The sequence below is a fragment of the Stomoxys calcitrans genome, chromosome 5, assembly GCF_963082655.1.
Source record: "Stomoxys calcitrans chromosome 5, idStoCalc2.1, whole genome shotgun sequence".
NCBI classification, from domain to species: Eukaryota; Metazoa; Arthropoda; class Insecta; order Diptera; family Muscidae; genus Stomoxys; species Stomoxys calcitrans.
Window position 1 is genome coordinate 124,081,143 of NC_081556.1, and position 25,728 is coordinate 124,106,870.

At 35.4% G+C, this 25,728-nt stretch overlaps 1 protein-coding gene across 3 annotated transcripts in view; it reads left to right on the forward strand.

The window, feature by feature from the left end:
• The window catches only part of LOC106091764 (quinone oxidoreductase), a 51,903-nt gene that overhangs the window by 14,834 nt on the left and 11,341 nt on the right, over positions 1-25,728 (forward strand). The window contains exon 1 of one of the 3 annotated variants that reach the window (XM_013258410.2): positions 17,195-17,568. The exons of the other annotated variants lie outside the window; for them this stretch is intronic. Within the exon in view, the coding sequence (XP_013113864.2) occupies positions 17,528-17,568 (41 nt within the window). The 5' untranslated portion in view covers positions 17,195-17,527. Of the gene's footprint in view, positions 1-17,194; positions 17,569-25,728 lie in introns of those variants that run through there. 3 annotated transcript variants of the gene reach the window in all.

Sequence of the window (25,728 nt, forward strand, 5' to 3'; positions counted from 1 at the left end):
TTACGCTACATTATTAACGGCAAACCTTTTATTGTTGGTAATTTTGACCAATCGCTGATTTGTCAACGATTGTTCAAGGAAAAAATCTTTGTTATACCCTCCACCATAGAACAGAGGTATACTAATATAATATATTGTTACACCTCGAAATATTGGTCTGCATCGCTATAAAGTATACATATTCTTGATCGTCTTTGCATTCTGAGTCGATCTTGCAGTGTCCGCACAGACATTTCTTATTGATATAGGTTGTTGTTGTTGTAGCAGTCCTTCATCTTGCCGATGAAAGGCTCCTTCGGTTCAATCCGGTACGTACAATCGGCTGCCATGGGATTGGTTGTTGTTGTTCTATCAGTATGTTGTATTCTATCATCTGTCTTTCGTTTTCTTGGGTGGGGTATGTCCAAAAGGATTTGGGACTTAGTCGAGTGTCGTGTGGTCTCAGGTCACAATCGACGCCTTGGCATCAATCTTTGCACTGTAGTTGTGCCTCAAGGACCATATTCACCCTATAGCTATTCACCGCATCTGCTACCGTGTCTGCATGACCATTGTCTAGACCTGCTTGATTTAAAGGTTCTCTTTTGAAGCGCTGAACCTCTCGCTGTAGATCATGTAGATTCACCTTAAGACTTCTGGACGGTGGATATCTATGCACAAGATGATTATTTGGATAAGGGGTGTGTATGTGAGTCGTGAGTAGTCGTGTCACATGATTCGTGAGTGAGATCCAAATCCAATCACGTGATTGTGCGTGAGCGTGATTGAATTAAAATTCTTCGTGTGTGAGCGTGAATCACGACTCACAATGCTAATCACGACTTACGAGAATATCACGACTCAAAAAAAATCACGACTTAGGGTTGCCATTCTATTTTGCTTTCGGAAATGTCGGTAACATTTTTAATTGTCTCGCGAGCGAATTTTGACAGCAATCAAATGTTTTTGTATCCATACCAAAACACGTTTTTTTATCTGCACTTATTATTCGGACAAATCGGATTAAAATTTAGGCTTCCTGGGGCTCAAAAAGTCAAATCGGGAGATCGGTTTGTATGGGAGCTATATCAGGTTATACACAGATTTGGACCCTATTTGGCGCAGTTGTTGGAAGTCAAAGTCGAACACTATGTGCAAAATTCAGCCAAATCGGATGAATATTGAGACTTCCAGGAGCTCAAGTAGTGAAATCGGGAGATCTGTTTCGAATCGATATGGCCCATTTGCAATCATCAAAGAACTACATCAATATCAAGTATCTGTCTGTCAAAGTATCCGTCTGTCGAAAGCACGCAAATTTTCGAAGGAGTTTTGATCCGATCTTAACAAAATTGTGCACGAGATGTTTTATTTGACGTCCGAATACGTGTGCAAAATTTCTTAAAAATCTATTTAGATTTAGATATAGCTCCCATATATATCTTTCATCCAATATGGCCTTTTAAGGCCTAGAAGCTACAATATTGGTTCGATCTTTATATAATTTAGCGTGTGATAAGTGTCATCAAACTCGGTCCAGATTTAGATATAGCTCCCACATGTATCTTTCACTCGATATAAGGCTGTAGTTGCCACAATTTAGATCCTATCGTAAGAAAATCTTACAAGGTTCTATACAATATTTCAATAGGGATGCAAAATTAAAGTCCGACTAGATTTCAACATAGGTTACATGTATTGAAAGTTGTACGTAGGCACGTTAGTAGAGCTAGCAAACTATCGATAATCCCAACATTCGATAGTTTTAATAATAAATATCGATAGTATCGATACTAGCGTTAATTTCCCATTACCATTCAAACGAAAATGAGAAGTAAAATCCCGTTTACACAACTCATTAAATCCAGATTTAAGGCCCTCATCAACTGATTTTATAAAGGGAACACAGACGATCGAGCCATTTAACCCGGATTTAAAGAGCAGTGTAAACGGAGTTTAAAAATGAAAATATCGAACTATATATAGAAGCAATATCAATGCACAGACCAAATAAAACCAAGGATAATAAAGTCAATTGGAAGTCATGAGAGAAATCTTTGTACAAAATGTTAGTCTAATCGGATGAAAATTGCCCCCTCTATAGGCGCAATGTATTAAAGGATGCCTTCAGTGTCGAATTAATTGAACTTTTTGAAAAAATTTTACTTTTGCGATAGTGTACATCGGAAAAATATCAATCGATATTCAGCCAAAAAATTAAATATCCATAGTATCGATATTTTGCCAAATCTACTTGGTGGTGTAAGGTATTATATATTCGGCTCCAACCGACTTTTGCCTTTCCTTACTTGTTTTATTTAATTACATTCTTTCCGCTTGTCTTATACATTGAGCCACTTTTCTATAGAGATAGTTCAATATCATGCTCAAGATGTTAATAGAAAACAGCCTTAGGCCGTTTGTTTCCTCTTTTTCATGCCCTCCCATTTCTCAACCTCTCTCCTGTCAGAAGTACTTTAATGCTCTAACATTTGGTTAGAGTCTATGCTTTAGATACAAACTGAGTTTCTTCTCTCACAAATTTTGTATACTCAAATTTTGAAAAGATTTCTTTTTCACTCAAAAAAGTATATGTAAACACACACAGATACTTTGCAGATATGAAACAAATGTAACTCAAACTCAAGTTTTTTTTGTATGTAGTACTATTCAGATAAATGTAGGTACATCTATACACACATATGTGTAGAAATGTGTTTACTTAAATATGTATGAATGTATGTATTTGTAAACAAACATTTGCCATGAAGAAAAAAAACATTTTATTAGCTATGCGGTGGATGGCTAGCTGTGTTGTAAACAAAACATTTTGTGGGGCACTCTGAAGGCAGGAGGGAAAGCGTTTTTGACTTTGCGGCATGAGTGTGCCAGATATGGTAAACGAAATAATTTAGTAAAATTTTTATCATTTTTGAACTCAAATAAGTACTTGCGGTCTTTTGCAATCATAGCTTTTTTTAAAAGGATAGCTTCAATACAACTGGCAGTTCCTGGACCTTTGCGGTTCCATCTAAACAGAAATCTATCAACTACAAGAAACCATAATAGCAATAAAGTGAAATCACCTACAAGTATTGTGATGGACTCCTACTGCACGTCGAAGTGTATGCCAAAGACAACGGAGGAAAACAGAACGGAGAAAAAGAACACATCTTTATTGATTCAAAACATGCCTTAACACCTAAAACGTACTCAGCGTGGGGGATAACCAGTGTGGGGGTCGTGGGTTCGATTTCCACCCGAATGTTTATTATTTGTTGATCTCTTCTAAAACTATTGTAGTATGGATTGCTGAGACCACTTATCTACCCTATAGGCAGACAGACTGATATGTATAGAAGTAGGTCACTCCCTGTTAATTCTTATATGAACATCTGGAATCTTCTCCCATGTCTTTGCGAGAATGTAGTAGAGACTTAATGACGTCAATAATCTGCCCGAACGATATTAGGTAAGGATTGGTTGAAAATAGGGTGCTGATATTAATCCGTCACAAGCTACTACGGGCATACACCTAAGACAGTAATCGGCTTCTAATGCGCTCTAAATACCAAAAAGTAACCTCAAAAAAGAAAATCGAAGTCATGAATTCCGCGTTACTTCCAAAATTCCTAATTGCTTCCCAACCCCGCCTCTAAGTTGGTTCATGTGTCCCCGTCAGAGTACCGGCGCCTATAAGCTGCGAAAGCGAGGGCAATGACATAGGAAATGCTCCATAGTCTCATCGTCCTCCAATACTATCAATTGGTCCACGGATTTTGCATAAGTGAGCTCGTAGTCCCATGTCTCCCGTTATGATACCGAAAGATATACTGGCCTCCTTCTTACTTCCTTTCAATAATTACCTCGTTTTCTCACGATTCGAATCTTCGCATAGGATTTTTGTCGTCCTACCGACCGTGTCGCTGCTTCACAGTGTTACATGCGTTAGTCGACTACGCCCTTAACACGGACTGCGTCGACCCGAAATGTATCGAGTTAAGCAAGTTTATTAATTCCCCTTACTCTGCACCCAAACTATGCGGATCATTGCATCCTCAGAGAAGGCGTTAACCTTCTTCTTAAACTCCAAGACTGCAGGACTTTACCATCGTGATTGTTTCTACCCTAATGGGCAGAAAAGTTTAGATTAGGTAAGGTGGCTATACCGCTGGCAGCTGGGGGCCACCGTAGCGCTGTGGTTAGAATGTCCGCCTTTGACGCTGAACGCCTGGGTTCGAGTTCTGGCGAGAACATCAAAAAAATGTTCAGCTGTTGTTATCCCCTCCTAATCCTGGCGACATTTGTAAGGTACTATGCCATGTTAAAACTTCTCCCCAAAGAGGTGTCGCACTGCGGCACGCCATTCGGACTTGGCTATAAAAAGGAGGGCGCTTATCATTGAGCTTAAAATTTGAATCGGACAGCACTCAGTGATATGTGAGAAGTTTGTCCCAGTTCCTAAGTGGAATGTTCATTTGCAAAATTTGCATGCCGCTAGTAGCATTGCCACGCACTCGACCTCAAGTGTCGTCTCAGGTATTCGATCGGGAAACTCTTCCATCCTTTTAGGTTTTCTATCGATGCCTCGATTATCCTATCTATTCTCCCATCGCCTTAAATCGCAGTCGCAGAGGCTGCACCACACTAAATCTGTGTGTCTATGGGTCGGATATCTAGAATAGTCTCTAGTGCCGTAGTGGAAGTGCTCCTAATCGCTCCGCCTATGCCAAGACAACATGTTCTCTGAAAAAGTTAATACAACAACTTACGTAGTACTTTTTCTCCATCGCTGTCCCCCAAACTACTCAGGCCTAAGTAAGTATTGCTCTAATGACGTTTCCGTAGAGCCAGTGGGCTATCCTCGGATTCAGACGCCATTTCGAGCCTACCTATGTACAAGCCCAACATCTGTGAACCTCTTCGGCACGCTCGTGAATGTGAGACTTCCAAAAAAACACATAAAACACTTATAAAAACACATAAAATTCAGAAAAATGCATGAAATTTTTATTTGAATCGATAGTACGATCCATATAATTGAATTTAAAGTCCAATTTTGGCATACTCTTTCCAACATTTCGGCCGGTATCTCACGAATAAATGCTTTAATGTTCCAATGCGTCAATTAAAGCGGGTTTGTCTGTATAGATATGAACTTTAAACATAGCCCCACAAAAAAAGGGTATAGGCGTTAAATCGCACGATCTAGGCGGCCAATTGAAGGGTCCCGAATTTGCAAGCGTCGTTCATTTGCAAGACGTCGTTCATTTGTAAATTATAGACCAAACTGAAGATGTTTGACAATGAAACTAAACATAAAACGTGCGTGAGCTGTTTAAACCAGTGTTGCCAAAAAGGTAATAGCTAAGCATTCACCCTTTATTTTATGCACAGGGCAGTCTCCACAAATCTTCCCTGGACATAGGCATGCTGCTTGTATACAACCAGCTGGACATAGTGGATGTCCTACATATGGGCAACTGGATGTTCTACTTTTTATCATGGTATCCAAAATATGTTCAATGGTTTTGAGTAGAAAGGACGTAGGGCTTACAAGTAACCCTTTGGTGTCGCATAACTTGCCTTGACGTGCTTGTCTTGTCTCCTACCTGGCTTTCGGAGTATATGTCTAGGACTTGACACACTGTGAAAATAGTGGACAGATGGGGCGCCAGATAGTCCGTCTCCTTTTGTGGTAATACCGGAAATATTCCATTTAATACGGTTTTTTTACCTTAAGATTCCTTTAGCATAATTTCCGCAATGATAAGTCTTCGATCAACTCCATTATTCCAAAATTCCGGTATCTCCCGGTGATTCCCGTCGTATCCTGTGGAATATGTTTTTTCATCATCAAAAGGCTCACCATGTCCTCCGTTGTCTCAGCTCTCACACCCATGTCGTCTACAAACGTTTCAGTTTGGACATGGGTTTTTGGGACAAACTTTTTCATCGTGGTGGCGTCATTAACACTATGGACCTTTCAGGAGACACGTTTTGCCGCTCTGATAATCTTATTGTATTCCTTGCGCCATGTTTAATACACATCCCAATAAACTTCTTTCCCAATATTGCAAATCTTCCCGGTCATCCAGGTTTGTACTCTCGAAGAGTACAACTTTCTTCGAAACACCCCACTATTGCAGTCGTAATGATGTTTACATTGTCGTCAACGTTGTTATCTTGGCCAAGTCTTCTTCTGAGCAGTTTTCCGAATTTTGGCCAGTTGGTTTTCAGCTTATTACGGAAGCTTATCGGATTCGGTGCAGGCCTTGCTATTCTAAACGGAATGTAGCGATGGTCAGAGAAGGAGTGCTCCATGAAGACCCTCCAATCCTGAACCTCATCGATTAAATTTTTCGAACATATTGTCACATCTAAAACCTCCTTCATAATCATATTAACAAAGGTAGCGGTGTTACCAATATTAAGTGTTTTTAGGTCGTTAGAATTCAAGAACTCTGCCAGGGATTAGCAGTTTTAGATACAAACTTCTCTTGTGTAAGTTTCAAGTCTAACTGAATCTTTATTTCAAATTTTCCTTAACGCTAGCTTAATAAATAAATGTTTACAATTAGCTGATGAATTCTTCATAGTATATGTTTTCATTATGGCTCGCTATGGGTGGTCAAATGATATTTGCATTGATCTCTGTTTCTCTGTGGCTGGTTGGGGTAAATGGATTTTGTATATACAAAATCCATTTGCGACAATTTCGTTGATCATGGATTTTTGCTAATGCTGCAAAAATCCATAGTCATAATGAATTAAAATTCTGCGGACAGCGTGGGTGGCCCTGTAACTCCCCCAACGCTTGTTTCGGGCTCCGTCCTCGGAGTCGATGATAGATTTAACTTAAATATTTTTACACTTTGATATGAAATAAGTATAATTATAATTGATATTAACAAATACAGACATGTATAATGGTAATTTGACACTTTTTGATGTTTTTCAATTTTGTTTCTATTTTGGACATTTTTTGTGTCCAATATTTCCATAGTAAGTTCTTCTTTGGTTGTATTTGTAAATGGTATAGCTTTAATAAACTCAGGGTTTAAATAATGGTGTTTAATAGTGTTTTCGACATTTGTAAAAGATTGATTTTTAAGGTATAAAGTACAATTTTTGTATTTAATCCATTTTGTTCCTTCTACAAAAATATTATGACCACAAGTAGTTTTCATTTTGGTTTTATGAAATTTCTGTATTACAATAGAGCCTGGCGTTATAATTTTTATTGTTTCTTCTGCTTTTTTCTTAATTCTAATGCAATTTTTTATTATGGATTTTGTAAAAATATCGATAATACATTCATCATTTAATTTTACAAGATTGCTTGCTTTTTCCGATTTCTCATTAAATTCGTAAACAATACCGTCTTTTAACAATATTTCTTTGTGCTTAAAACTAATTGTTTCATTTTTATCATCCAAAATTTCAAAAAGACGATATTTTTCATATTTTTCTTTTCCGTATTTAGGAATTAATAGAGTAAATATAATAATATTATGCTTATATAGTAATGACACTAAATCAATATTTTTAAATTCTTCGTCAGATTCTATCAGTTTTGTTTCTTGGTCTGTCAAAATATTTCTTGTGAGGATACCTAATCGGCTGGTCAAAATAACGTCCTCTATTGTGTCGATAAAATGAAGTAAAGAATTAATGTCATTGTGATCTAATAGAATATAAGATCAAGGAAGACCAATTTAGACAATTATAATAATTATTTGTTATTTAGATATATATATATATATATGTATAAAATTAATGCAGTAATCTTTAAAATTCGATTTTATGCTCCTGTATTGTTGCTACTAATTATTTCGTTTAACAGCATTACCCCTTCTAGTGGTTTGTTGCACTGGGAATCTTACGTTCTGTGCGTTTTGGAATTTCTTTTTCTTTTTAACATGTGTTTTATAATAAATTTGTTTTGAATTTTGGTCTTTTAAATGAGAGTCGTCAATTTTCCTTCCTTCTATTTTCCTGAATTTCTGATAATTTTTGCCTCCTCTAGTCTCTTTGATATAATTGATGCCGTCTTCTAGAATTTTTTCTCCTATCCTTGATTCATTCAGTTTATTAATTACTTGTTCCTTTTTCTTTAGCATCCTATCATATATATCCGGGTATTGAGATTCATTAATCTTCCCTTGAATAAAATCAATTGGTTTTATATTTGTTGTACTATGTATAGTATGGTTGTAGAAACCATTTATTTGAATCATCTGTTCTTCTATAGAAATGTCAATTTTGCTTTGCTTGAGAATTCTTAAATGTTCATTGATAGTATTATGTAGCCTTTCAATATCGCTATTGCTATTATGATTTAAACTTGATGTAAAGTTAATTTCAATATTCTTTTCTTTTAAGAACTCCATCATTCCATGTGATTTCATTCCGAGTTCGTTATCTGTTACAATTTTTTCAATATTTCCATAAGAGCTTAAATATCTTAAGATGCATTTCCTAAATTCGGGGTCTGATCTATTGGCAACACGAGTTATAAGTGCTACTTTACTAAATTTGTCTATCATGGTAACAAATATACTTTTATTTATGGAATAAAATACATCCATATGGATAATTTCATGTGGTCTTCTAGGGGTTTCAGATATTTTATAAGGAACTAGATCTGGATTCCTTTCGTATTTCGACAGCATACAAACTTCACAATTGTTTATAAATTCCGATACTTTCTTATACAAATATGGGTAATAATATTTATCTTTAATTTCTTTGTAGTTTTCATTGCATCCTCTATGGTTATTTTTCAAATGTTCATTAGAGATTATCTCTTCTAAATACTCCTCGTCGAGGATATCAATTAATTTCTTGAGACATCTGACAATTTTTAGATTACTATAATCTTTAAATAAGATTGATTTTAATTTATTAAATATGTCATCATCTACAAATAGTGCGTTTGTTTTTTCGTGATCAAAATGATTTTCTATAATTGTTTTCAGGAAATCATCGTCAAATTCCTTTGCCTTTATTACTTTTCTTTTGTGGTTATGTATGACTGAGTTTCTAATTGATACAGCGCCTGATATTATTTTTTGAAATATAACTTGATTGTCATAAATATTTATTGGTTTTTGCAATTCCTTAATTGAATTTAGATTTTCATTATTGTTAAAATTTTGATTTGATGATATGGTATTATTAATTTCAATTCTACTAAGACAGTCTGCCACCTTATTTAGGTGTCCTTCTTTATAGTTTATTTCATAATCATACTCTCCTATTTGAAGTCTCCACCGCATTAATTTCGAATTTGGCTCTTTTAAGTTATTTAACCATATTAGTGGTTTGTGGTCAGTAAAAAGTTTAATTTTCCTGCCATAGACATATGGCCTAAATTGTTTTAAACACCATACAATTCCAAGACATTCTTTCTCAATGGTGGAATAGTTTATTTCGTGTTCATTCAAAGTTCGAGATACGTATGCAATCGGTTTATCGTTCTGCGATAGAACTCCTCCAATAGCAACATTGCTCGCATCCGTAGTAATTTCAAAAGGTAAACTGAAGTCGGGATAAACTAATATTGGAGCATGAACCAACTTTTCTTTCAAAATGTTAAATGCATCGATGTAATTTATATCTTTTATATCTAAAATCGAGTCCTTTTTCAAGTATTTAGTCATGGGTTTAGTAATGTGTGCATAATTTTTTATGAATCTTCTATAATAGCCCGTCATTCCCAAGAATCTTTTTATTTCCTTTTCAGTTCTAGGAATTTGTAATTTTCTTATAACTTCAATTTTAGCTTGGTTCGGGGACACGCCTTCTTCATTTACTGTATGACCCAAAAATTCGACTTCTTTCCTGAAAAATTCACATTTATCTAATTGAATTTTGAGCCTTGCATTTCTTAATTTGTTAAGCACTGATTTCAAATTTTTTACATGTTCTTCTAGTCCATTGGAAAATACAATAATATCATCCATATAAACCATACACTCCCTTTTCGAAACATTTTCCCTTAAAATATTATCTACCAATCGTTGAAAAGTGCTCGGTGCATTTTTCAACCCGAATGGCATTCTATTAAATTCATAATGGCCGTTATCTACTGAAAATGCAGTTTTTTGTCTGTCCTTTTCATGGACTTCGATTTGGTGAAAACCGCTTTTGAGGTCAAGAATAGAAAAATAATTCGATTTTCCTAACTTGTCTAATATATCTGTTATATTTGGAATCGGATAATTATCCTCAATGGTTTTATCATTTAATTTTCGATAGTCAATGACTAATCTAAATTTCTTCATGCCCGATGCATCTGATTTCTTTGGTACAACCCAAACAGGACTGTTGTATGGACTACTGCTCGGTGCAATAATTCCATTACTTAACATTTCCAAAATCTGTTTTTGGATTTCATCTTTGTATATATAAGGGTACCGATAAATTTTACTTCTTATTGGTATTTCATCAGTGGTATCTATAGTATGCTTAATTTCGTGGGTAAAAGTCAATTTTCCATTATCAGAAAGTAAAACCTTAAAATCCCTAATTAGTTTCTCCAATTCTAATCTCTCCTTAGAATTAAGGTGTTCGGTTCTAATTTTCTTTAGAACTGAATCAACATCTATAATTTCGCTATTGATTTTTCCACTAATATCATTAATATTATGAATTTCCGAAATTTCTTCATACGTCAAAATCACTCCTGTATCTAGAACAATAGGTTTATTTGATTTATTATTAATCTTTACACACACTTCTCCATTTTCACATTTATAAAGACCTTCATTGAGAATTATTCCATTACCCTGCATAATATTATTAATTAATACGTCTCCATTTTCTAAAGGAAGGCATATTTTACAATCTTGCTCTCCCGGTGGAATAGTTATCTTTACTTTCGTCGTTATTTTCTCAGAAAGTAATGGCAGTTTTGAACCATTTAGAAGTAAATACATCCCTTCGTAATTTATAATCGCTTTATTTTTCAATAAAATGTCGTTGCCTATTAATCCTTCAAAATTATTATTAAAATTGTAAACATAAAATTCAAACATTTGATTTGGCAAATTAAATTCCCTGAAAGCCTTCACCACGGCTTTATGTGTAACTATATGTGAATTTTTTAAAGCTAACATTTCCTTTGGTCCTTTTAATTGTACTATTTTACTTTGATGAAAAACATTTGGATTCACTAAGGAGTTTGTGGCTCCTGTATCAATCAAAAATTTGCACTTGTTAATTACTATGTAGGTGAGTTCATTGGAGCTGTCTGACAAAAATTTCCAATATCCATTGGTGTTGGTCTATCACTATCATTTATTGGCTGATTAGTTGAATCACTGCTAACGGTGTTATTTTGAAACGGGTTGTTTCGATTATTACTATCATTCTGTCTCGGAATATAATTTTGATATTGATCCTGATATCTGGTATAATTTTGATTCTGATGTTGATTTTGTCTGTGTCTTTGATTTTGATATTTATAGTTTTGATTTTTATTAAAGTTCGTATTTTGATTCACGCTTTTATTTCTATTGTCATGAGTAGAATTTGTTTCGTTTTTATTTGGAATTGGATTAGGATTATAGAAAGCATAATTCGTATCGTAAAGTATTTTCATCGCATTCTCGATATTATTTGGATTTCTACAAATTATAATGGAACGCATTGGTTCAATTAATTTGTTTTTAAATACGTCCAATGCTACCCTTTTATTAGCTGCAATGAGAGCATTGTAGCCCGCTTCGTTTTGATGTAATGATCGAGTTTTCATGTTAAGTCTTCTGAGATAAGTTATTATCTCGTCATAAAAATTCTTTGCATTAGTTTTAAATTTAACTGATCTTAATTTATCATATAACTGTTCATCTGTTAATCTATCGCCAAAGTTGTTAATAAGGGTTTCTTTTAGCTCTGTCCATCTTGTAAGGTGATTGTTTATTTCGGAAATGTCCTTAGCCGGTCCACTTAGTTTTGACTTAATTATGTCTAAAAATATTCCCTTCGACAAGTCATCATAGGTTTCTAAAATTTGCGTAATTCTGTCAACTAAGTCAATAAAGGTGTAGAGTTCGCTAAAACTACCGTTATAAACCGGTAATTTTGATAAATACTTTATAGGGTCAACCGTGACTGCGTTAAGTGCCATTTTACTATTATTTAAAATTTTTTTTGTCTAAATTAAAACTTTTTTCTTTGCTGATTTTTTTTTTATCAGAAACAATTTTTTTTTTTTAGCGTAAAATTTTCACAATTTTTTTTTCACAATTTCTTAATATTCACTATTATTTTCTTATTAGTTACCATAAATTAGAGTTATCAGAAACAATTTTTTTTTTAGCGTAAATTTTTCACAATTTTTTTTTTCACAATTTCTTAATATTCAATATTATTTTCTTATTAGTTACCATAAATTAGAGCTGGTATGTTTCTCCCTCTTTCTTCCTTTATCCGTCGTATGGTTTTTCCTGCTGCCCGGACAAAACCTTTTCCTGGATTCCGAAAGTAAATCCTTTTCGAGGATTTATGTTTTCATCCTTTTTCTTCCTTTATCCGTCGTATGGTTTTTCCTGTTGCCCGGACAAAACCTTTTCCTGGATTCCGAAAGTAAATCCTTTTCGAGGATTTATGTTTTCATCCTTTTCCTGGATGGTGTTGAGTCGTGGATACCTTGTAGGATCCTACCGACTGCGCCAGTTTTAGATACAAACTTCTCTTGTGTAAGTTTCAAGTCTAACTGAATCTTTATTTCAAATTTTCCTTAACGCTAGCTTAATAAATAAATGTTTACAATTAGCTGATGAATTCTTCATAGTATATGTTTTCATTATGGCTCGCTATGGGTGGTCAAATGATATTTGCATTGATCTCTGTTTCTCTGTGGCTGGTTGGGGTAAATGGATTTTGTATATACAAAATCCATTTGCGACAATTTCGTTGATCATGGATTTTTGCTAATGCTGCAAAAATCCATAGTCATAATGAATTAAAATTCTGCGGACAGCGTGGGTGGCCCTGTAACTATTAGCCCCGCTTATTAGTGTTGGTGTTGTAACACTAAATGTGGTGAGATTTCGCATCGCACCCTATTAGCACCTGGTTTTCTGTCTGATTTGCTTTCCTCACTAGTCGTTGCAGCTTCGACATGGGTGGCGGTGTCGGAGAGTCGAAGGGTAGATAAAGTGATGCCAGGTATGCTCCACCTGTCTCCCTGTCTCACAACTGTTGGCAACTTTGGGGGAAATATATTTTTTAAATTTCTATGACAAATAAATTTCTATGACAAAATGTTAGCATAGAATAATTGGTAGTTGATATGGTTCATTCCAGAAACTTTGTTCCGTGTCATCCATAGCTCCTGAATTAATTAAGATGTGCCTTCCAAGTAATTGATCTTGTCGCATATTGAAATCGCTCTGTGAAGAACAAGTGGTTTCATCTGTAAGCTCTTGTTAATCTCGCCAGCCTTCTGTTACAAAGTTTTTGTTACTCTTTTAACTTTATTGCAACAAGTACTGTTGGTACTAAAAAAGTACTTTTTTTTGTATCATCATCAGTATCATACCAACAACACTTTTTATCCTCCCTGGTGTAAGCTTATGTGGTTTTGAGAGGCATGGAGAAATCTACCAAAAGTGATCACTACACAAATGCGTGACGATCACGCTTGCATTGAATGTATTTTATGTCTGACAGTCGTAGCCATGGTCTTACTGCTACTTTGGCAGTTTAGTTGTGTCTGTTGGTTGTGAAGGCACATATAAATGGCTCCTTTGTTTTGATGCATTTTTGTTGTTGTTTTCTACATCTTTTGTTTGCATTTCTTTTCCTGCAGACGTACCGCTCCCAATCATCGCCATCACAATAAACAAATTTTTTTCCTTACACATTATTATAAATTTTATCTTCCTTAACTTTGTATAGTTTTTAGTTGTACTTATATTGTATATTTGCTTAGATTCACTGTAACTATAACAATAGTAGTTTTACTTTGCAATTGAGTTGTCTTCCTTGTTTTAATTAGTCTTGATTACATTACAAGCCGGCTTTAACTACTGTTAGCTACTGCATGACAATCGATGGATGTTTTTTTTTCATTAATAATTCAGTAAATATTTGCATACATGGTTGGGTTTGGATTGTACAAATGAAATAAATCGCTTTGTAAGCAGTTCACTACAAAATAAACTCTCTTTTCAAAGTAGCATTTGTCAACTGCTTAGCAACAAATGCTCTAAATGGAGCTGGCCATTTAATCATTTCCACCGACGATATAAAAGGCCAAGGCACGTGTATCTGGAGAATGACGCGCGGTATGTTTCATTCTGACTACGTGACTAGATGAATATGGACCAACCAGCCAGATACATTCTAACAAACTCATATTATGCCTAATATATACCTTCTCAAAATATACATATGTATATATACATATGTGACAAAATATTTGTTTGCTTCTATAATTAAAAACAAAATTCAAAATTAAAACAAACAACGGAACCAATCTTTATTTCCTCCCTTTTAACACCCGGCTTTTGTTACTGCGCATCATCATTATGTTGAGCTTGACACTATTACGCATTGTTTTGATTGTGTTGTAGGTACCAGTTTTGTTATTAATTTATGAGTTTGATTTGAATTCGATGACGTATAAATTTCTCATCTTAAAGTTTAACCTAACAAATGTTAAGTTGTTTACAAAAACAAAATTGTATGGTGAATGGTAAAGGAAAACGCGTTTTAAAAGCTATCAATTTGATAGCAAGGCGGGAAATATAACTATTCATTTATTAGTGTATATTGGGGTGTAACGATAATGATATTTATAAATAAAATATTGTAAGTCATTAGCCTAAAAAAGCCATTTTAATTTTTCATACATTTCTCATTTACAATATTTATACCCTACACCACAAGATAGAGAGATAGACCCATTGACAAGTATACCGATCGACTCAGAACCGCTTTCTGATTCGATTTAGCTATGTCCGTCTGTCTGTCCTTGTTGATTGGTGTACAAACTTTAAGTCGCAATTTTCATCCGATCGTCTTAAAATTTGGTACAGGCATGTTTTTCGGCCTAGAGACAAAGCCTATTGAAATTGAAAAAAATCGGTTCACATTTGGATATAAAATTGCGAATTTTTCCCATGAACATTCCACTAAGGAACAGGGGCAAACTTCTCACATATCAATGAGTGCAGTTCGATTCAGGTTTAAGCTCAAAGATAGGGGACCTCCTTTTTATAGCCGAGTCCGAACGGCGTGCCGCAGTGCGACACCTCTTTGGAGAGAAGTTTTACATGACATAGTACCTCACAAATGTTGCCAGCATAGCCAATGGGCTGGTATAGGCCAACCATCCGTGAACAGATTTCAGTACTGGATGAGTGCAGATTGACATCGATCACGGTAAGATGCTCATATTGTTTGAAAACAACGCTACTGACTAACCATCGGGCGTTGATGGACTCCGGAGTCCAAGGGTAATCGACTTAAGAAAAACATGTCAGTTGTTTTGTTTTGGCTTATGAATAAACATACAAATGATTACCGAACGTCTGTCGACCGTAACCGGAATGTAGAATTCAGTTAGAACAAAATTTTACGTTCCATTTTCGTGTCGGCTGATAAAATTTGAAGTTTGAACAAATTTCAAAACCAAAAATTTATATTTATAAAACTGACATTCTTCTATTCTATGATTTCTCTGTGTAATTTGTTACAATTTAGGTTATGCCCATCATGAAAAGATGAGTTCACTCGGTGGCCAGTCTGACCTGTGGTTAAAAGGAAATGTGGACTTTATTTTCCATTGTTCTTCCGTGCATAACCGCTATTGGGCTCCGTGTGCCGAGTTTTTCCATCGCAATGTTATATAGGAGGCCCCAAAGGTTTCGGGTTAAGTCTTCTCTTAATTTCTCCCACTTCTCTTTCTTGCTCCTATCTATTAGGGCATCGAGTAACTTTTTGCCTCCTTGTATAGGGCGTTTCTTTCTCAGCCGTTCTTCTGCGAAGCGAGCTCTCGTGTATCTTTGTTTAAAGAAGTTGCTACGTTGCTAAGCTATAGCGGTGCTATTTCTCCTTAGCCTTTTTAGTCTTGACTAGGACTATGGAATCTAATTAATATGGAATAAAAAGGCGAATACAAAGAATCGTGGTTGGTCACAGTCTAACATTATTTTTATACCCTCCACCATAGGATGGTGTCTTCAACTGAATGTTTAAGGCTATTATAGAAGTAGTTGAGTAAAATTTTAGCCAATTCGAATAAGAATTGCCTCCTTTAGGGGCTCAAGAAGTAAAGTCGGGAGCTCGGTTTATATGGGAGCTGTATCAGGCTACAGACCGATTCAGACCGTATTTGACACGTACGTTGAAGGTCACGGGAGAAGTCGTTGTACAAATCGGATAATAATTGCGCCCTCTAGAGATCGGTTTATATGGCAGCTATATCAGGTTATAGACCGATTGAGTCTATAAATACCATACTTGACAGAGTTAATGGAAGTTATAACAAAACACATCAAACTAATTTTCAGCCAAATCGGATAAGAATTGCACACTCTAGAGGCTCAAGAAGTAAGATCCAAGATGGGTTTATATGACAGCTATACCAGATTATGGGCCGTTTTGACCCATAGTTAGAACAGTTGCTGGAAATCATAACAAAACACCTCATGCAAAATTTCAGCCAAATCGGATAAGAATTGCTCCCTCTAGCGGCTCAAGAAATCAAGATCGGTTTATATGTCAGCTATTTGAAAACATGGACCGATATGGCCCATTTACAATTCCAACCAATCTACACTAATAAGAAGTATTTGTGCAATATTTGAAGCGGCTTTCGACAGACGGACGGACGGACATGGCTAGATCGACTTAAAGTGTTATGACGAAAAATATTAATAATTTAAAATATATAAATGTACTAGCATATATAACTTATGTTTTTTTTGTGTTGTTATGCTACTTACTAACCAAAACAAATACGCACATGGCTCATGTTTGTTTTTTTTTTAATTATTAATTATCTGTTGTGGTAGTTGGCTTGAGGTTTATTTTCATTATAATGTTTTCACTCAAATTGCGAGTACATTACACACACATATCGGCAAGCTCTTCATAAAGAGAGACTCGGTGATACATCTGTGACTATCGTATGTTGTTTGTGTTAGTGCAGGAGTCGTGTTTGGATAGAACAAAAACAAAACTAAAAGCAGTCGACCAGAAACGCTTAGTTGCTTTACAGCCGCTAAACCTTAAACAAGTGAAGCGTTAAATAACATAAAAGGAAATATTTTTGTCCCCATAAAGGGAAAAAAGAAGAAAAGTGAAATAAAAGAAGCATTGAAAATTCATGTACCACCGATTTAAATGAAAGAAGCAAAGTGAAATCGTGAACAAAGAAGTGCCTTTGAGCTACAAAAGAAAAGTTAAATTCAAAATAAATCTTTGTGTATATCCCTGATGAGAAATATTAAAACTTATAGCATTGTAAAATATTAACTTCCTGTTTTAAATAAACAAAAAAAAAGTTTATAACCAACCTGCTATAAATATGCCGGCAGAAATCTGCACACAACAATACATCGAACCAAGGTACAGACCAATTTCTTGTTCATATTTTATGTATACAAACATTGTGTCTAATTGATGGCATTCCCATGTTGCATTTCTATGTTATCATAACCTTTCTCAATGATGACATCTAGAAAGTGGAAGCTTTGGTAGTAAAAAGTAAAAAATTTAGAACTAATGATGACTTAAATGAATTTAGCGGTGAGAATATTAGAAATTTTAGCATTTCTAGATCCAAAGTAGAATAATATACCAAAAACATAACCATACAGTGGAACTTAAATGACAATCACTTGTCATTTAAGTTCGGGCAAAAGTTTAATATGAAGTTCAGAGGTCTTAAGAATTACACTGGTCAACAAGACTTTTGTTTCCTCTGATTTGTTTGTACACTGGCCAACACGACTATTGTTTCCGCAATCCCATGGCGGTTACGGTTGTACGTATCGGATTGGCCCGATTGAGTCTTTCATCGGCAAGGGCTGCCGCCTCAGTGTACAACACACTGCTACAGCCAACAACATCAACAACTATTGTTTCCTCTGATTTGTGTGTGTTTCGAAATCCTGTAAAAATTATTCACCAACAGATCCTGTTTTTGAGATAAAGTATAAGGCCATAATTTAAGATTTTTACATAGATTTTCGTTATTTATAGAATCTAAAAACAAAGTTTATAGATGTTTTTGATATGAATTCGAAAAGAAGATGTTGTGTTCTTGATTCATCCAATAGTTTATGCTATGTTTGTTGTAAATATATTTTTAAAAAATGAACAAAAAACCTATAACGGACTTGATCAAAATTGCTACATCACTACAAGTCACAATGTCCAGAGTTATATTCCTGTGGAAGAAAAGATGCCCTAAATTCGTTACACCCATAAACATCCAACACAGAACCAACTATTTAAAATAAATTGCTTATTAACCCATTAACGACGAATGGGTGGAAAAATACCCAAGAATAGAGCAGTCTCAGAAAAATTATAACTCGAAGTTGGAAAAAGGTATCCAAATGAAATTTGTATTATTCAAGTAAACGAATGAAACTTGTTTAAAAAAAATTTCCTGTCGCATAAGGTCTTGTTTTGGAGGACAATTGGCTTATCGAAAGTTAGCAATTTTTTATATCCAAAAAAATTGAACAAAAAAAAATTTCTTAAAGTTCTTAGGAGTGAGATTTCTGGTAACCGTTTTAGTGACTTGTTGCATTTGATGGTTTTTATACCCACCACCATAGGATGGAGGTTTTGATCTAGGACTTCATAGAGAATATATATTCTTGATCGTCTCGAAATTCTGAGTCGATCTAGCCATGACCGTCCGTCCGTCTGTCGAAATCACGATAGCGAGCGAACGCGTAAGACTAGGTGCTTGATATTTTGCACAGATACTTAATATCGATGAAAGCATGTGTAGGGCATGCGGGGAAGATGATGAGACATTGGAGCATTTACTTTGTCATTGCCCGGCTTTCGCGTCTAACAGATACCGGCACTTAGGTGAAGACACAATACCAGATATGAACCAACTTAGGGGAGTGGTATTGAAAACAATTAAAGATTTTGTTAACAGCACGGAATTCCTAACACAATTTTCTTTTTAGAGGATACTTTATAGTTTTTAGAGCGTAGAACAAGCCGATTACTGGCTTAGGTGTATGTCCACAGTGGCATGGGGCGGATTAATATATACACCCTCTTTTCAACCCAACCTAACCTAAGCCTTATCAGCATGTCGCCTTCAGTCTTAAATAGTTCAGCGGGCAACTCATCGGCTTCTGCTGCCTTGTAGTTCTTCAGCCGGGTCATTGCTACTTGGACATTGTTCGGATTGCTTCTGCGGTATCCTCTTCCCCACCATCGTCGGACATTAGCTGCTGGAAAAAATATTATTTTCATGTCCCAAGCACATTATCAGTATCAGTTACCAGATTTCCTTGTTTGTCTCTGCAGGTGTATGTGCCTACACCAAAGCCATCGGTTTGACGTTTGATTCTTTGGTAAAATTTCCCGACGTTATCAATCCTGTATATCTCCATTCACTTACGTTTCCGTCTTTCTATTTCCTTTCTCTTTCTGCGGAATAGAGGTTTCTCCTCTATCCTTTTCTTCCGATATCTTTCCTTCATATGGCGTTTTGCTACCAGAGAGATACCGGGCAAATAATTTGACAAATGCGATCCAGGGTGGAGGGTATATAAGATAGAGCTGGGCAAAAAATCGATACTATCGGCTACTGAACACTGAATGTATCCTAAAAGACACATTCCGCCTATAGAGGGCGCAATTTTCATCCAATTATGTTAACATTTTGTACAATGAATTCTCTCATGACTTCTCACTGACTTTATTATATTTTTGTTGGTTTCTCTTTTGAGACGAGCTCAATGATGGGAGATTTTTCTTTGCAAATGGAAAATGAAACCCAGAGACGTAGCACACACCAACCACTATGGGACGCGTTTTGTAATTTGGTTTAGCATTACTCATCAGCCGTATTAGGTGTGAGCGCTTCAAGGGCCATACGTTGGTGTGTTATACTTATACCGAATTTATTACGAGGCGAAAGACGTTTTCGCCATAAATTCGGTATAAATACAACATACCAACGAACGGCCCTTGAAGGCTTCACACCTAATATGGCCGATGAGTATTTCCCATAGCGATTGATGTGTGATGCGATGTCGGGCTTTCCTTTTCCACTTGCGAAGAAAAACTCCGATCATTGAGCTCGTCTCGAAGGAGAGACGGACGGAAAGCCTTTGCTAAAAATTATCCATATCGGTTTTTATATAAATATAAAAACCAGAAGCTCGATTATGATTTTAGACCGATTGTTTCTTGTGCAAAATTTCTTAGAATGCATAGTAAATTCCGATTTTGCTAAACACTCTGTCGTTTACAAAATTCTCCCAACCTGCAGTACATGTATATGAATTTCTCACGGACTGGGCACTAACAACTCTTTTACAATGATGTTGAGTTTTTCACATAACAAATTATTTGGGTGTATTTATAGGAATGAATTCGTTCAGATTTTACTGCATATTTTCAAAATTTTTCACATTGAATATCCTATAGGGTGCTCTCCACTTCAAGCTTTAGCTCTATGATAAGCGACAATTGTCACAAATATCGCCAGCATTAGTTAAGGTGTAAGTACCACTAAACAATTTCTCTGATGTCCTGATTCTAACCTAATCGTTCAACGTTAAAAGCGAACACAGTGTAGCCGATATAATTTTTGCTCTATATGAATAAAATGTTATATTTCACTTTGAGTTTGTTTTATCTCCATATCTTACGGCACTTTAACTGAATGTATGTTCACATTTGTCCCCTACTGTATGTAGATCATTAAATTTCAAAATGTCCTCTACAATTCGCTATGATCATGTTGAAACATTGATATACAATTTTGATTGTCGTTTTTAAGCTTTAAATATTTATGTACACCACGCAATCTCCATTGTTTATGTAGTACACACATACGTGTATATACGTATCTATGTATAATACATTCACTTATTTATGGCGTTTAAGATCGTCATATCTCCAAATGTTTAAAATTGCAGTGAAGTGTTGTAAATCGCCTACACATACTCTAATGCTGATAGAAGTTTAACAAAGAAACCCCTTTAAAAAACATTTCTAAAACAGTTCAATGTTATTCTGCAATATATATCTCTAGGGCGATATTTTATATATAGGTTTACTTTGAACAAGGCTCATCCATTGAAAAAGAACACCTTTTTGGTTTATGACCCTATTGCATATTATTAGCTCAAGTTTTTGTTGTAGAACTATTATGCATTTTATATTTGCAACCTTGGCATAAATCAATTTTAAACATATATTTAGATTTTTATGAATGAGAGATATTTCTGAAAAACAAACGCAATAAGGTATTGAAGAATGCTTAAGAATTTAAATTTGCATTGTGCGTCAGTAGACATCGAATGACGGGAGATATTTTATAGGCATTTATAGACAGATTAATTGCCAAAATTTATTGGTGTACACATTTTGATATAAGAGACATATAACGTGCTCCAAAGGAGGCCATTGTGGATTAAAAATTAGCATGTTCGCCAATGACGCTAACTTCGAATCCTGGCAAGAACATACAAACATCCCCTCACTAATGGTCATCGGCATGTGGCCTTGAGGCACTACTTAAATCCTTGCCGTTCCTTAAAAATACTTATATATAGGAAATTTTGTTAAATTTGATCAAAATGTTGCAAATAACTGCTGACATTTGTGTGTCTGGGCTCTTTTATTTTGATCTTTAAAATCTTTTTGAGATTTTTGGTACATATTCTAGCACGAGTTCATACTCAATGCTTTCTATTCAAAGAATAGCTTTGACTGGCATGGTGGATCGCGATTTCTAATACCCCATGTATCTTCATCAACATCTTTGTGAAATTGATTAAATTGTTCTACATACCCAATGACTATTTAGTATGGTGTAGAGCATGCTTTTGTCCTGAAACAGGACTCAATAAGTCCCCTAGCCCTCTCTTACTGCGCATTTTACAGTGGTAGATATCCCATTACTAATGTTTATGACACATGGCCTTGAATCAAAACTTAAATCGAACAGTATTTATTGACATGAGAGCAATCTCCTTACCGATCATTAAAAATACTTATATGTGGGCAGTTTTGGTAAATCTGATCAATATCTTGCAAATAACTGTTGACAATAGTCGTTGGGTATGTAAAGCACCTTTATCAATTTATCAAAGGTGTAGATGAAGATACATGGCGTACCAGAAATCGCGATCCATCATGCCAGTCAAGTCAGCACAGACTTGCTTCACTCTTTTGAAGTTCTTTGCTATACTATTCTTTGAATAGGAAGCATTAAATATGATCTCGAGCCAGAATATGTTCGAAAAAACTTATTTACATTTACCGGCTTAAGCCTCGTACTGACTTCGACTGTGCGAAAAATGTTGCTAAACATGACTTAAATTTTGTAAAATCTCACAATGTCTCCAACAGTGTTGCTAATTTGTTAAATTGTAATTAAACTCTTTTACTTGGCGTGTAAAGCGTTTTTTTGAAAGCAAAAAGGTGTATTTTGACATCATTGTTGTATATGACTGTCTAACAAGCTAAAAAAAACACAACATTTTTTACAAATTGGTATTTTTATTCAAAGAAATAGAAGCTGCTTTATGTTTGGAATAATATTCATGCAGACACGGTGGCAGCTACCGGGTGAATGTAGTCCTCGGAAAGCGACCACCACCTGTTGCATTTGAAAAAACTTACACCCCCGGCAAAACAGAGTGGCTTTCTGCAAGTGCGTTCCGTTAGATGCAGCCGCCTCAAATCCTTCAGAGCAAGGATTGATGCCAACATGTAAGATGTGTGTCCTTAGCCATTCCACCACTTCTTTAATCGCAAAGATCTCCGCTTGATGCACACTGCAGTTGTCGGTATTCTTCTAGATATTACACGTTTTAGTTCTTCAGAGTACACCCCAAACCCACCTGGTTGTCCAGATTGGAACCATTCGTGTAGAAATCTATGCAACTTTTATTACCAGGGATATTGTTGTTCCAATAGCTTCTATCAGGAATAGTTGGTACAGTACTTTTTATCCATAAGCGTCTCAGGCAGTGTGTAATCCATAATGCCTGCGAAATCGGGCATTGTATTAAGAATAACACTGTGTCCGTAGGCGCCGGATGACCAAAGGGAAAGCTCCCTTAGCCTCACAGCAGTGGTCGCAGCAATTTATCTAGCCACGATGTCCAGAGTCATTGAAGCCCCGTCCACCAGACCACAACACCATATAACATTATAGTTCTGACAACTGCAATATATACCCAGTGCATGACACGCGGTTTAAACCCCCAACTTTTACCAAAACCCCTCTTGCAGGTGTATAGGGCAAGAGTTGACTTCGTTTTCCATAATGTTGGATTTGAATTTAATTTTCCTGTCTAGCTAAACACACAGGTATTTTCAGTAAATGGAACATTCTCTCCTCCCAGGGGACAGATGCCACTGTAAGTAACAAATATCTCCCGCTGAAAAGACCTACTTCTGTGTTGCACGGATTTACGCCTACACCACTATCGATAGCCAATTTCGCTGTCGCACGTAGAGCTTCCTGAAGTATATCTAAGAGTGCTAGGAAACTTCCCCTAACCTTAATTATCACGCCATGAGCATACGCGACCACTTTTGCACATTTTTCTTCCAGAGACAATAATCTATTGGTAATGGCTATATTCCAAAGTAGAGGAGGCAGTACATCACCTTGAGGCGTTCCTCTGCTGACCCATCTTTTTAGATATACAGATCCCAAGTCTGCCATAATGCATCTTTTTCTTACGATAGTTTTAATGATGGCGAAAGTACAGGGTATTGTGAAGGTGCTGATATTGGGGGCGGCGAAGAGTGCTCCAAGAGCATCACTGAATGCTATACTAGATCCGAGGCCTTTACACTTGTACGTGGAGGGCGTTGCATTGAGTACTGTCTTCGGACTGAGATAGTCAGGAACTCGCGCTATTCGGATTTCGGGCATTCGTTTGTTCTGGGGTAGGACGATGGCGTGGGACGACTACATGGTATTAATAGTGACATGAAGTTTGTCTTCTCGGAGAGGTAGCTATGGGCTGGGGACGTCTCGAACTTCTCTGGTCCCTCTATATACACAGATTGGTCCAGGAACAGAGTTTTTTCTATTGAATTCCTAAGGATCAAAGAGTAACATAGACTTCTGGTCGTTTGTAGTGTCTTTCATATCCCTAACACAAAAAAATAACACAATTCTTAAAAAAATTCAAACTAACAATTTTTGTAAACAGATGATTGTCATTCTTCGCTGCATTTAATAGACATGTTCATTTAAAATCTACGAAGTTTGACAATGTTGCTGACAACATGTTGCAATCATTTTGTAGAAAGAACTTAGTACTGCTTACTTCAAAAAAGTTCGTAGTCATTTCACAAAAGTATTTTTTATAGTGCCTTTTGACAACTGTACAGACGAAAACTCGAAGTCAGTACTTGGCTTTATACACCAAACTTAATGTTGTTTAGAAATAGGTTTATTTGACATATTTTCTTTATAGAACTGTCAAATAAAACTATTTTAAGGCTTCATAAAGTTTTTGTGAATAAGGCCGTTAAATCAAATTTCATTGCCTATTTTTGATTTACTTTTTTTTTAATTTTTGTATTTTTATAAATATTTTGAAACTTGTTTATTTAATTTTATTAAAACAAATATTTTGTTTAAACAATGATACAAATGTTAAATTTAAAATACAACGCAAAAGAAATAAATAGGGCAAGTTAAATGTTGTTATCTCTGCCTTAAATGTTTTACAAATTGTTGATTTTTAAAATGTTCATAGATATTTGTTTTACCTTATTTTTTGGAAGCACTTTTGTTACTCTCTTGTTATAGTATCTTATCAAAGATGTTATTAAAAGAGGAATTCAAGACATTTTAAACCAAAAACAAAGAAATTTGTTTTAAAAATCTGCAAAGGAATTCACTGCCTTGAATTTTATCAAATATTTTTTTCTCTGTTCATCATGTCTACCAAAAACGTTTATTGAAAAAAATAAAAAGTGGGCGCTTCAGTATGCATAATAAACAATGGTTTCCTTTATATGCCAGCCACATAAATAAATTCTAATAGTAAACAAATTACGTCATATTCATTATGAGCTTAAAGCGAAACTTTTAAATTCCTTTGTTCAATTACTTTGAGCGTCAACACGCGCATGCGCAATGATGACGAGAACTTTTAATGGATATCATCTACTTTTATGTATGTATATTAGAATGTCCCAACAAACAAAAAGTTTTTTTCTTTTTGAAACCCATACCCTCCTTTTTTTCTTTTTTGATCCCAATAAGTAAAATACGAAATATTATGGCGATCGGTTGACGATAAATCGTGCCACCATGACGGCCAATGTTGGATGTAGTGCTTTTATAGGAATATAGTAAATTAGGTCCCAGCATGAAATAGGTAAACTAGCATAAAATTGGTAAACGTTAATGTGGAGTTTAGTACAAAACCGCAAACTCTACCCTGCGGCACTGCTGTGTAGAGCTGGCAAGCTATGGATGGCACTATCGATACTATCGATATTTAATTTTTTGACTAAATATCGATTGATATCTTTCCGATG